The sequence below is a fragment of the Zootoca vivipara genome, chromosome 7 (genome assembly GCF_965207765.1).
Source record: "Zootoca vivipara chromosome 7, rZooViv2.hap1.1, whole genome shotgun sequence".
Classification (NCBI taxonomy): Eukaryota; Metazoa; Chordata; class Lepidosauria; order Squamata; family Lacertidae; genus Zootoca; species Zootoca vivipara.
In genome coordinates, this window is record NC_142590.1 from 88,412,733 (window position 1) to 88,425,755 (window position 13,023).

Genomic DNA, 13,023 nt, shown 5'->3' on the forward strand with positions numbered 1-13,023 from the left:
AATAAGCTACGGCAGGGAGAACCAATGTGGTTTCCAGATGCTGGTTGACTACAACTCCCATCAGCCCTTGCCAGCACAGTCAATGTTCAAGGGTGATGGGAGATGAAGCACAGCAACGTATGGAGGCCACCATGTTGCCTACCCTTGATCTATAGACTTTGGTGATTCTGCAACATACCTGACAGATCTAACACTCGCAGAACGTGTAAGTCGCCATTGGTTGCAATGCATGAATAGCATCACAGTAACTAAAGTGCCCTTTTGCAAGCCTGACAAGTAGAAAACTCCTCTACCTGCCTTTGCTATGGAGATGATGGCACCACCTCTGCTTGGTCCCTAGCCCAAAAGGTTACTAGCAGGGAGGCAATTCATGGTTCCTCCACCCTCCATCAGTGCTACAGAAGTAGCAGCAGAGCACTGTTATCCTTACCAGCACAGCTGCACCAGGAGATGCTCAGGTGCCAGGTGTGACAGAAGCCAACAGAGGACCAGCATCATGCCTGACCCTCGGCAACGCAGTGAGCCCCAGCTTCCACAATCAGAATGTAAATGTGGAAATGCCAATGTGTGTGTTTTTAAGCGCAATGGGGAATGTACTTTGTTTTTTATTGACCTGTACTAGCCAGATGTCTCTACAAAGAGGGGCTCGTACATTTTCCTCTCTCTCTCTCTGCCAAGGTGGGAATCTACTTGCTGTAAAACGATGATGTGTGACAAATGTTGGTGGGTACATGAATATCCTTTCTTTCATTACTGTCATGACCAAAAGAAAGGCAGAAATATACAGGGGAGGGGAGACGGGAACGTGGAGAATGACCACCACCTCTTTATCACACAATTCGGGAAAGGCAAGTTGAAAGGGGCTCCTTTTGTTTTCCACATGGGGATAATAGCTCTTTCCCAGGTTTTTCAATCCATTTCTGATGGATATACATGCCACATCTCAGCCTTAGTTCTGATGCTGCCGCAGCAACCCACTCCAGAGACTCCACTCAGTCAAATGGCGTGTTGCCATTGGAAAGAAGGGAAAATAATCAAGGGGCCATCTTTACGGGCATTTACAAGGCATGCGGACATCATCGGTCTCATCATTGCAAGCACGTCGAAGGTTTACAATGTTTATTTGAATGGCTCTCAGCTCCTTGTCGCCACGAGCATCAACACGCATGACACAAAGGAACGGAAACTCGGAGAAAGGGAGAGAGAGAGAGATAGAGAGATAGAGAATAGTGAGAATGCATGGGGATGAATTCTCTGAAAACATACAGACCTTGGAGATGGCTCAGGCTGCTGCTCTTTCCTTAAAACAGAAGCAAAAGTCGATTAGCAGTGGAGTCAGGCAAAAGAGGGAGAATTGTACTGTATTCACAGTTGAAGACAAAGAGGAGAAGATGGTGACAAGGCGGGGGGGGGACTATGGGGCACACAGAGATATTCAACGTAGAAGCAGCTCGTCAGATGTGGCAGAGTGGTTTTGCTAGCTTTCCGGCAGGTGGGTTACTCTTGCTTACTGAGAGGGAGAGAAGGAGGAGCGAGGCAGCAGGAAAGTTGGTGCGGTGCAAATGCAACGGCAGGCACACCAGAATTGGCTCCGCTCCTGTGTCTGCACCACACCAACTTCCCCGCCGCTTTGCCCTTCCTCCTCTCTCACCCGGTAGGCAACAGGTAGCCATCTGGAAACTGGCACTGCGGCTCCATCCCGCCCAGCGAGTCGCTACTTGCGCACAAAACAAGACTGAAACAAAAGATTGAAGCACATTTCAGAATCAGACTCTTTGAACCATGGGGTTGGATCAAGGTGACTGGTTTTTGTTTTTGTTTTTTAATAGAGTCATGCTCCTTCTCAGTATACCAGGCTAGAAACATCACAAGGGAGCTGTTCCCTCTAACGCTCACGCTTTCATGTAACAGCTTGAAAATAGCTCCATTTAAGACTGATCCACATTTCTGTGTGATGCACTTGCAACATAGAAACTTCGCTCTCCCAACAAAGTCACACAGAAAAAGAGAATAATCCATGAATTTATGGACCAGACAGACAGAGCAACACTTAACATGTTAGAGGTGGCCTCGTCTGGATTACACAGTCTTGTGGACTGAATCAAGAAGACATCGTCAAAGTCACAGTCACTTCAGGGTGAGCTCTGCTTCCCTCCCCCCTCAAAAAGAGAATATAGAATTTGTAAAGTTTTAGAAGAAAACTTTCAAGAAATCTTTGGTGGAAAGAGGACAGGTGGCATATGTGCAATAAAACACTCCAAAATCGCCCTGCACAAAAACAGAAATTGCTTCAAGCAATGAAGGAAGGCCAAAGGAGAGAAGAGTCAAAAACTGATTTCAAACAGAGAATATATTATAGCAAATAAAAATTCCCAATGCATATCGCCAATGCATTTTCTTCAATGGCGATAGTTCTATATAGTTTCCTGTTTCAACCAAGAGCTGCCAAGAGTTCTGGTTTTCAAGTGAAATGTCTCTCAAAGGAATGTCAGGAGACTCACAGAGATAGACTGCCCTTGAAAAAAAACACATTGGGGGAAAACACATTATTTCAGCTAATTATTAATTTGGCACCTGCTGAAGTTTGTGTCTATCCTTAAAAAAACCCAAAAACAATTATACTCTCTTCTTTTTATTTTCCTAGTTGAGGTAACTCTCTTAGCAATATTGTAATAGACTTTGGCAGAAAAACAAAACTTTTCCTTAATGCATCATTATTTCGGCTTCCTTAACTTTCCTGAAGAACCAGTTTAATAAACTGTACCTCTTAACTAAAGTCTTCATTGCTATAATCTCATGGAAGTATATTAATATGAAAACATGAGTTATATCCACGCTTCTTCTTTTTTAAGAAGCCGGCTGATCTTTACCCCTTGCAATCTGTTTTTACCTAAGCTATATTTGTGTCAAGTCAGTGTTTTGAAGCCACAAGCAAGGTCAGACATACACTTGCCACACATTTGCAAACTCAGGAAAAGTAACATATGGTTCACATATGGAGGTCAAGAGAAAGAAACTCAATTGTGGCCTAAAAGTCATAGGATTTATTCTGAAATTCTTCAGAAGCTGGGAAATGAATATTATTTCCAGGTCATGGCTGGGAATTTTTGTAAAGTCAATAGTCCATGGTTTAAAGTGTATTCATTTTAGTTCTTTTCTTTGTTGGCCATCCCATAGGAATCAAATACAGTGGTACCTCTGGTTACGAACTTAATTTGTTCCGGAGGTCCGTTCTTAACCTGAAACTGTTCTTAACCTGAAGCACCACTTTAGCTAATGGGGCCTCCCGCTGCTGCCGCGCGATTTCTGTTCTCATCCTGAAGCAAAGTTCTTAACCCGAGGTACCGTGTTTCTCCAAAAATAAGACACCGTCTTATATTTATTTTTCCTCAAAAAAACAACACGGTGGCTTATTTTCAGGGGATGTCTTTTTTTTTTAATTAAGTATGGTACAGTTCAACCTACAAGGTTAAACTACCTATCACTATGGCTTATTTTCGGGGTATGGCTTATTTTCGGAGAAACACAGCACTACTTCCGGGTTAGCAGAATCTGTAACCCAAAGTGTTTGTAACCCGAGGTACCACTGTAGAGGGAATTTAGATAGCAGCTAGGTTCTTCCACCAGAACCTCCGGTCGGAAAGAAAACACATTTCTGCATTTAAACCTCTCCTCTTTGGGACAGCTCAGAAAGATCATGGGGGCGTGAGATTTTTGTAAATTAAGAAATGCATGTTCCCTAGACTCCCTTAGAAAACAATCAAAATGTTTTTAAGTTCATAAGTTGAGGTACCACTGTATATCGCCAGCTAAACATGACAATATACTGATGTATCACATTGTCTGAAAGAAGGATTTACTATGTAGAGACAAACAGGGCAATGTCCCAGAAACTGCTTCTAATTAAGGGTCTTAAAAGGGATACATTTTTACTTACCTTGACATATTGTTACAACTGTTATTTTATTGTACAGGGCCGGCAGGAATCATGAGAGAAGGGGTGACCGGCTTCACGGTTTTTCCCTTATCACGATTTGTTACATAGTGCACAGACACGTTGTGATTCGTGATACGTCGCCATGTCAAATACAGTGGTACCTCGGTTTATGTTTTTTTTAAAAAAAATAAATTTTTATTCCATTTTCCAAATTTGACAAATTAATATAAAAAAAACCAATCTTTTATACCAAACATCTTATGTTTTCATCTTTTACCATGCTCCGCCGAGCTATGACTTCCCCCCCTCCCTTCATACGGGTTTCTTATTAAATCTCTTTTTTGCAGTTCCTTTTTAACTTATTGATCAATTCGTAGGATTTATTTCAATCCTGCGAGAGTTTTTAACGATCTACAGTTTTTCTCCATGTAGTCCACATATTTACTCCAGTCCTTTTGAAACCCTGTCTCCCCCTGGTCACGGATCTTGCAAGTCAATCTAGCAAGTTCAGCATAGTCCATCATTTTTGTCTGCCACTCCTCAATTGTAGGTAATTCCTGTACTTTCCATTTTTGGGCTAGCAAAGTCCTAGCCGCGGTTGTTGCATACATAAACAGTATTTGATCTTCTTTTCTAATCTCTCCTCCCATTATTCCTAACAAAAATGCTTCCGGTTTTTTTGGAAAAGTATATCTAAACATCTTTTTCAATTCATTATATAACATTTCCCAAAATCTTTTGACTTTTTCGCATGTCCACCACATATGATAAAATTCACCATCTCTCTCCTTACATTTCCAGCATACTTTATCACTCATTCTATACATTTTAGCTAATTTAACTGGGGTTAAATACCATCTATACATCATCTTATATACATTTTCTTTTAAGGCAGTACATGCTGTAAATCTTAAGGTTTGATTCCATAATTTCAACCACGCGTCATATTCAATATTATGCCCAAGGTCCTTTGCCCATTTGATCATCACCTCTTTTGTTAACTCATCTTTTGTATACCACTCTAACAACAGATCATACATTTTTGCCAAAAGCTTTGTTTTGCCTTCTAGCACTTCTATTTGAAATTTGGATCTTTTGTCCTCAAAACCTATTTTTCTGTCCTCTCTAAGCACGCCATTTATTTGATGATATTCTATCCATCCTGTTAATACTCCTTTGATTTCATCAAAAAGTTTTAATCTCCATCCTTTTTCAGTTTTTGTCAAGATTTCCTCATACGTGGCCCGCCTCCCCTCCATATTTACTTTCTTAACTGTTAATACCTCCACTGGTGAAACCCACCATGGTGTTTTGGTCTCTAACAGCCTTTTATTTCTTTCCCACACCTCGTACAGAGATCTTCTTATCACATGGTTCGTAAACCCTGTATGAGATTTCTTTTTATCATAACATAAATATGCATGCCATCCAAATCTATTATTAAAACCTTCCAAATCTAGCAAGTCCGTGTTCTTTAGAGTTATCCATTCTTTTATCCAACAGATACAAGATGCTTCATAATAAAGTCTCAGGTCTGGTAGAGCGAATCCGCCTCTTTCTTTCTTATCTACCAAAATTTTATGCTTTATTCTAGGCTTTTTCCCCTGCCAGACAAATCTTGACAAGATCTTTTGCCATTCTTGAAATTGCCTTGTACCCTTCACAACAGGTATAGTTTGAAATAGGAATAACATCTTAGGTAATATATTCATCTTTATTGCTGCAATTCTTCCTAGGAATGACATTTTCATATTAGTCCATCTTTCCAGGTCTTTCTTTATTTCTCTCCATACTTGTTCGTAATTATCACTATAAAGATTAATATTCTTTGCTGTCATCCATATTCCCAGGTATTTTACTTTTTTAGCCACGTCGAATCCATATTTTAACTGTAATTCCTGTTTTTCTTCTTTCGCCATATTCATTGCCATAACCTTTGTTTTTTGTCTATTTAATTTAAATCCTGCAAGTTGGCCAAATTTCTCCATTTCTTCTATTGCTTCTGCAACACTTTCCTTTGGATTTTCCAATGTTAAAACTAAATCATCTGCGAAGGCTTTCACTTTAAATTGTTTTGTACCGACTTTAATACCTCTGATTGTCGATAGGTCTCTTAGTCTATTCAGTAATATTTCCAGGACCATGATGAATAATGGTACCTCGGTTTATGAACACAATTGGTTCCGGAAGTCTGTTCATAAACTGAAGCGTTCATAAACTGAAGCGAACTTTCCCATTGAAAGTAATGGAAAGTGGATTAATCTGTTCCAGACAGTCCGCGGAGTACTTAAATTGAAGCGTTCATAAACTGAAGCAAACTTTCCTATTGAAAGTAATGGAAAGTGGATTAATCCGTTCCAGACGGGTCCGCGGAGTACTCAACCTGAAGCGTACTTAACCCAAAGCATGGGTGTAATTGGTTCCGGAAGTCTGTTCATAAACTGAAGCGAACTTTCCCATTGAAAGTAATGGAAAGTGAATTAATCCGTTCCAGATGGGTCCGCGGCGTTCGTAAACTGAAAAATCGTAAACCGAGGTATTCATAAACCGAGGTTCCACTGTATTATGAAACCGTTAGCATGATGTGGACTTCAAACCAATTTTGGATGATGTATCAATACATCGCCCAGTCCTAACACACACACACACTGCATGTTCACATAACACATATAAAGGGTGCCTGTGGAAGGAGTCTAGTGTTGCCTATGACACTTTCTTTGGGGGAGTGGGCTGGATCCACGACCCTCTAACTCACCTGAAAGTCAGTCCAGATTTGCTCTTCAGGTTCCTCAGCAGCTCCAGCTGGTTCAAAGGCGGGATGAGCCTAAAACGGAAGAAGGAGAAATGAGAGGAGGAAAATTCAGACTGAGACAAGAAGCCGAGCATTTCAACTTCTTGTTCTTGAAACTCCTTCCCTCCCCTGCAAGTCTGCCTTGGGAGTACAGAAGGAGAGAGACAGCTTTTAATAGCTTAGGCACCCCAAAAGCGTGGGGGGGGGGGTTGAGATAAAAATAGCAAAATGGGGATGGGGAAGGCTATCCCCCTATTCTCTTGGCTTTAAACTCCTGAAGAGAGGAGGAGGACAGCAAGGATTAATTAAACCTGAACACAGCAGTCAGCGGTGTGTCACACTGCTGTTTCTCAGGAGGCACGGCTGACAGCGAAGCTTTCCCACCCTGTCCTCAGTTTTCAGAGCCTTCCCTTTACCATACCTGCCAAGTTGCTGTCGGAGAAATAAGGGACCGGGCGGAAGTAGCAGACCGGAAGTAGCGCTGCCGACATTTTGGAACTGGGCGGAGAATGCTCAGAAGTGACTTTTGATGCTGCTTTGCCCAGTTCCAAAATGGGCCGCGCCAGAAGTCGCACTGCAGCCATTTTGGAACTGGGAAGAGCAGCATCAAAAGTCGCTTCTGAGCATGCTCCGCCCAGTTCCAAAATGGCCGCCGCACCAGAATAAACCAGGAAAAAATCCGTTTTTTCAGCTAGGAACAGCTGGAAAAACGGGGATTTCCCAGGGAATACAGGAGACTTGGCAGCTATGCCCTTTACATGACAGTTGCCTCGGGGGTCCATTTGGCCTCTGGAGCTTCCTTCCGCCTAAGCCTCCTAAGCTCTTCCTTGGACTTCAAGGCTGACAGAATCCTGGTGGTGTCCATAGGATTGAGTGTGATAAAGAAAAGAGTCTTCAAGTGTTGAGGATGGAACCTACAGAGTCCTCAAATGGTATTTTTTATGACATCTGGCTTCTACATTAAGACTACATCAGGGCTGGAATCAGCTGTAGTTTTGCCTGCACTCTTATTCAGAGCTCTGAGGGCCAAACTACATGTTACACTCAACACACCTTTTTTTTTTTTACTAAACACTATCTCCATGTATTATGTGGGGGGGGGAGCATTTTCTTCCTGATCATAGCTGGGGAGGGAGAGATTAAGCCTCACCTCTTCCCAATCAGAATAACAATTGGGGCTTCCTTCACCCCCAAATCGAGGGGAAACAGAAGACGGAGCTGCATTCTCCTGTGAGGAAAGGCTGCAAGACTGGGGCTTCAGGGTTTGAGCGGGGAAATGAGAATAAAGGGAGACATGATTAAGGGGAATTATGCATTGTGTGGAGAAAGAGGGTAGGTATTTTTCTACTTCTCTCATAACACTAGATATAGTAAAGGTAAAGGGACCCCTAGCCATTAGGTCCAGTCATGACTGACTCTGGGATAGCGGCACTCATCTCGCGTTATTGGCCGAGGGAGCTGGCGTACAGCTGCCAGGTCATGTGGCCAGCATGACAAAGCCACTTCTGGCAAACCAGAGCAGCGCACAGAAATGCCGTTTACCTTCCTACTTGGAGCGGTACCTATTTATCTAATTGCACTTTGACGTGCTTTCGAACTGCTAGGTTGACAGGAGCAGGGACCGAGCAACAGGAGCTCACCCTGTCACAGGGATTTGAACCCACCAACCTTCTGATCAGCAAGCCCTAGGCTCTGTGGTTTAACCCACAGCGCCACCTGCGTCCCACTAGATATAGTAATGACCGCCAAATCAGATAGTTCTAAAAGGGGGTTAGACCAATGCATTTGATAAGGCTATCAAAGGCTAGAAGTCATGCTATCTCTATGCTGCCTCTACAATCTAGCAGTTGCTATGGGATAATTGCAGGAGAGGACTGTGTTGTATTCATATCCTGCTTGTGGGCTTCGCAGAGGCATAAGCAGCATATCCAAAAACAAAATGTTGGACTAGATAATCTAACAACTACACTACACTGGCTTCCTAGAGTACTTCTGCTATGGGGCAGCTCTATAAATTAAGTCAGTGAATAAATATGGAGAAAGCAGAATGCCCCTTAGAGAAAGATCTGAAATATTTTCCTGAAAGCTTGAATTTGTTTTATTCTGGGTGGTTTTATGGGATGTTTCAATGTGTTGTCAACCGCTTTGAGATGTTTTCTTCACAATCTAAAGCAGCATAGAAATGAAAATAATAATAATAATAATAATAATAATAATAATAATAATAATAATAATAATACAGTCTTTGGCCCGATCCAGCAGCCCTCTTCTTATATTTTTACAAGTGCTTAATGTGTGGTTTGACTCTTAAGGTAAAGAACGGAAACTCTGCCTTGAAACTAGAAAATATGGGCTGTAGTGGCCTTGGCAACTAGTGGTTGCCAAGCAACAGAGCCTGAGGCCTTCCTTCTTACTGGCAGCACTGGGTCTTTACTGGTGGTTGCTGGGCTACATAGTTGGACTGAAGTCCTCTCTCCCCGCTTCTGCTTGTTGCTAATAAAACTAATTCTGGCCATAATCAGGGCAAAACAGGTTGTAGAAATCCAGATATGTGACAATAAGTGTAGACTGGAATCCAGTATTAGTAATACAGTATACCCAGTGCTATATTTTTCTAGAAAAAGAGGTGCCGGAACTCACCATGAACACCTCCCTCGTTCTCTTAGAATAGCAATGGTGCCCAAACTGAGTTCCGGTGAGTTCCGGCTGGAAAAAAAAGCCCTGAGTATACATTATTTTCAGGCAGAAATTAATTGGGAAGGGTTTTGAGGGGCAGTTCTCAAGCAGATTTTTTTTTTTTTTGCTTCAGTTCCCTTGCAAAAATGCTCATGTTCACCATTCCCAATATTGATTTTATTGCGCAGACCAAAACATGGAAAGCATCAAATTTGCCAAGTTGGACGTTATTGCCTTACATAATTCAAGGCTTTGATGCATCCCTCAAAAATTAATGTGGGAAGAGAGACAACATGCCCAAGAGCTCTCTTGTTTTTAATTTAGCCTGGACAGCTCTGTCGTTGCATGCTTGGACTCAGCGATATTTTAATACCCTCTCTTTTTCCGGAAGAGGTGTCACCTTGTTGGAAAGGAGCATGCTTCACTTAAATAACGAGGCACAAAGATTTAAACCATCAGGATGAAAACACAGTGCATGCAGCCCAACACAATCAAGTCTTCGAATTCCTGCCTGGTTCATTGACTTCATTATGCACATCACTCATGGGAAGCTAAAAGTCGTCATTAAGATGGACAACCTGCTCTTCGACTGCAGTAGCGTGTAAAATAGGATACCAGTTGCTCACTGCCCATAGCAAAAGGGAAACACAGGTGGCTAATTACTGAGAAGCACACACATCATTAAGGGAAGGTCAGTAACACTGGGCCATGCCTCAAAGCGATCAGCTAACGATACCGTACACAAAAAACACAAGAATGGGTTGAACGAAACAATACACACTCCCACAAATGCACACGTGCACACACCACAAAGGGTTAATTTTATTTGTTACACAAGAAGCAGCTCCAAGGGCAGGGGAGAGGGGGGGGAGAGGGGGGTGGGTGGAGGAGAGCAGCTCAAAGAAAGAGTTCAGAGTGGAGAAAGGTTGTGAAGGAATGGAAATCAGAGCCAGGTGCAAGGCTATTTTGAAGACTATTCGTACAATGTCAATAGGAAGCTGCCTCCTACTCCTGCGCATATATTTTGTGGGATGAGCACAGCTACTTACCCATTTTAGAGCGGGGAAAACAATGCAGAGAGAGGAACACGGCTGCTCCTGGCAGATGGAAGTGGCTAAAATGGTGCAAGGCTCATCGACTGTTGCAGCACAACCTACGAACGGGTTGCGACCTTACCTAAAGTGAGTTGCACCAATGAAGCCACTAACATCTACCGGAGAGAAAGGCGAGGAGAAAGACAGATGTAATATTTGGAAATGGGGACAAAGCAACTGGATTAGCTTTGCCCCCCCAAAAAGTGATTTATTTATTTTTTAAACAGGCGGCAGGATGGACATAGAAACAAGAGGATGTACATTTGCTGCTTAAAAGGGAAAAACAGACAACCTACCTAATCCTAGACAGCCCTGATCCAGGGCTGGAATGTATGTACATCTACAGTGGTATCTTGGTTCTCAAACTTAATCCTTTCCGGAAGTCTGTTCCAAAACCAAAGCGTTCCAAAAGCAAGGCGCCCCTTTGCCATAGAAAGTAATGCAAAACAGATTAATCCATTCCAGACTTTTAAAAACAACCCCTAAAACAGCAATTTAACATGAATTTTACTATCTAACGAGACCATTGGTCCATAAAATGAAGGAAATAATCAATGTACTATAAAATAAATAAGACAGTATTGTAGATGATAAAAAATTATCATCCACACAGCCACAAAAACAAATTAACCAAAAAAAGCCTCAAAAACAAAAACGCAAAATAAATAGCAAAAATTAAGGCGCTAAACTTAATCCGTTCCAGAAGTCCGTTTGACTTCCAAAAAGTTTGAAAACTGAGGCACAGCTTCTGGTTGGTGCAGGCGCCCTGGAAACAATAGCCAATAGCCACATCAGACATTCAGCTTCCAAAAAACATTTGAAAACCGGAACACTTACTTCTGGGTTTTCGGCATTTGAGAACCAAGGCATTTGGGAACCAAGGTATTTGAGAGCCAAGGTATTTGAGAACCAAGGCATTTGGGAACCAAGGCATTTGAGAGCCAAGGTATTTGAGAGACAAGGTATTTGAGAGACAAGGTATTTGAGAGACAAGGCGTTTGAGAAACAAGGCGTTTGAGAACCAAGGCACCACTGCACTATGTTCTTTGCAAAGCAGGGTTTATATTTTGGTGAGAATAGCCCACTGGGTCTTAAATTACAAATATTACATCTGTCTTCATTCAAACAGAAAAGGATTAAGAAAAGAAAAGTGAAAGGGCGAGTGAGATGTGAGAAGAGAGAAAGATAGGTACATTGGTAGGCAGATTTTTTAAAGAAAAAATTGTCCCATGTTGCCAGAAGCTGTTGGCTACCTGTATCACCCATCTTTCCTTCATGACCAAAGGTGTAGATCCAATTCAAACATTACCAAGGTGCCAAGGAAGCAACCAAAATCCCACTTCCCACTTTGCAGTTCTACATCACCTCAATGGCAATGAATTACGTGGGGTTGTGCTGATTACAGCATTCCCCGGCCCCCAAACACCACTAGGGTTGCCAGACTCAATAGTGGACAGGACTTCTGCACCTTTAATTGCCCTGCTCTCTTTTGAATCTGGAAAGCTTAAAGAGAAACCAGAAGACCCTTTGTTTAATTTCCAAGCAAAGGGTCTGCTGGTTTCTCTTTAAGGTTTCCAGACTCAAGGCAATTAAAGGCACAGAAGTCCTGTCCACTATTGAGTCTGGCAACCCTAAACACCACTGATATCCAGCTTTATGGGATGGAACAAAATAAATGAGTGGCCTTCAACTTTTACTCAAAACAGACCTGTTGAAATTAATGAACATGACTAAGTTGGGTCCATTAATTTCAATAGGTCAACGGTGAGTAAAAGCTGAATACCACCCAATCCAGATGACACACACCCCCCAAAATCAAGTCTTTATACATTATCCCAGCTGCACAGAACCTAATAATAAGGAAGTGAATTTCTGGCGGACTAGAAATAAGGACCAGTTTTAATGGAGGTCCATCTGTTTGCTACTTTATACATTCCGCTTTACACAACTTTGCTTTTTAATTTAATCCTCCGCCCCGGGGCATGGTAAATAGAGATAGAGAGGCAAAATCTCTCTTTGACACCAGTAGGAGTTTTGAAATTATTGCTATTAGAGTTGTCAGACCTCCTCCGGCGCTGGTCTGAAGTCACCGGGTTTGCCTGTTCCCCTCCAAGTGGCAAGGGGAGGGTTTGAATAACCAGGTGACATAGATAATACCTTAAAAATGTATATATTAAGCAAACTATGTGTGCAGTTCCAAGCTTCAGACTGGTAGGAGCTGGCTGTAAATTATTGTGTGTCTTGGGGAGCAGTTCTGACCTCCACCGCTCCCTCCCCCAATTAACCTCCATCTCCAGGACTCAGTGGTGGGAGGGAACACATAGAAGGATTGTCCATGACATCACCAGGGTCCGCCTCCCGTGACAGCCCCTGGGGCCACCCCTTGGTCTCAGTTTGGGGCCCTGAAATCTCAGGCTGTGAGATGCTCCTGACCAATCAACCCTTAATTCCTATGTAATATTTATTGGGGGGGGGAGAATGATTATTTTCAAATTGCAGCAGATAGGTGGATGCATTAAAACACC

The 13,023-nt window shown here is 42.3% G+C and overlaps 1 protein-coding gene across 1 annotated transcript in view; it reads right to left on the bottom strand.

Annotated features, from left to right (window-relative positions):
- The window catches only part of KCNQ2 (potassium voltage-gated channel subfamily Q member 2), a 65,431-nt gene that overhangs the window by 34,224 nt on the left and 18,184 nt on the right, over positions 1-13,023 (bottom strand). The window contains exons 3-4 of the mRNA XM_035122638.3: positions 6,693-6,761; positions 1,271-1,300 (exon numbers count right to left, since the gene is read on the bottom strand). Coding sequence (XP_034978529.3) covers positions 1,271-1,300; positions 6,693-6,761 — 99 coding nt within the window. The remainder of the gene's footprint in view (positions 1-1,270; positions 1,301-6,692; positions 6,762-13,023) is intronic.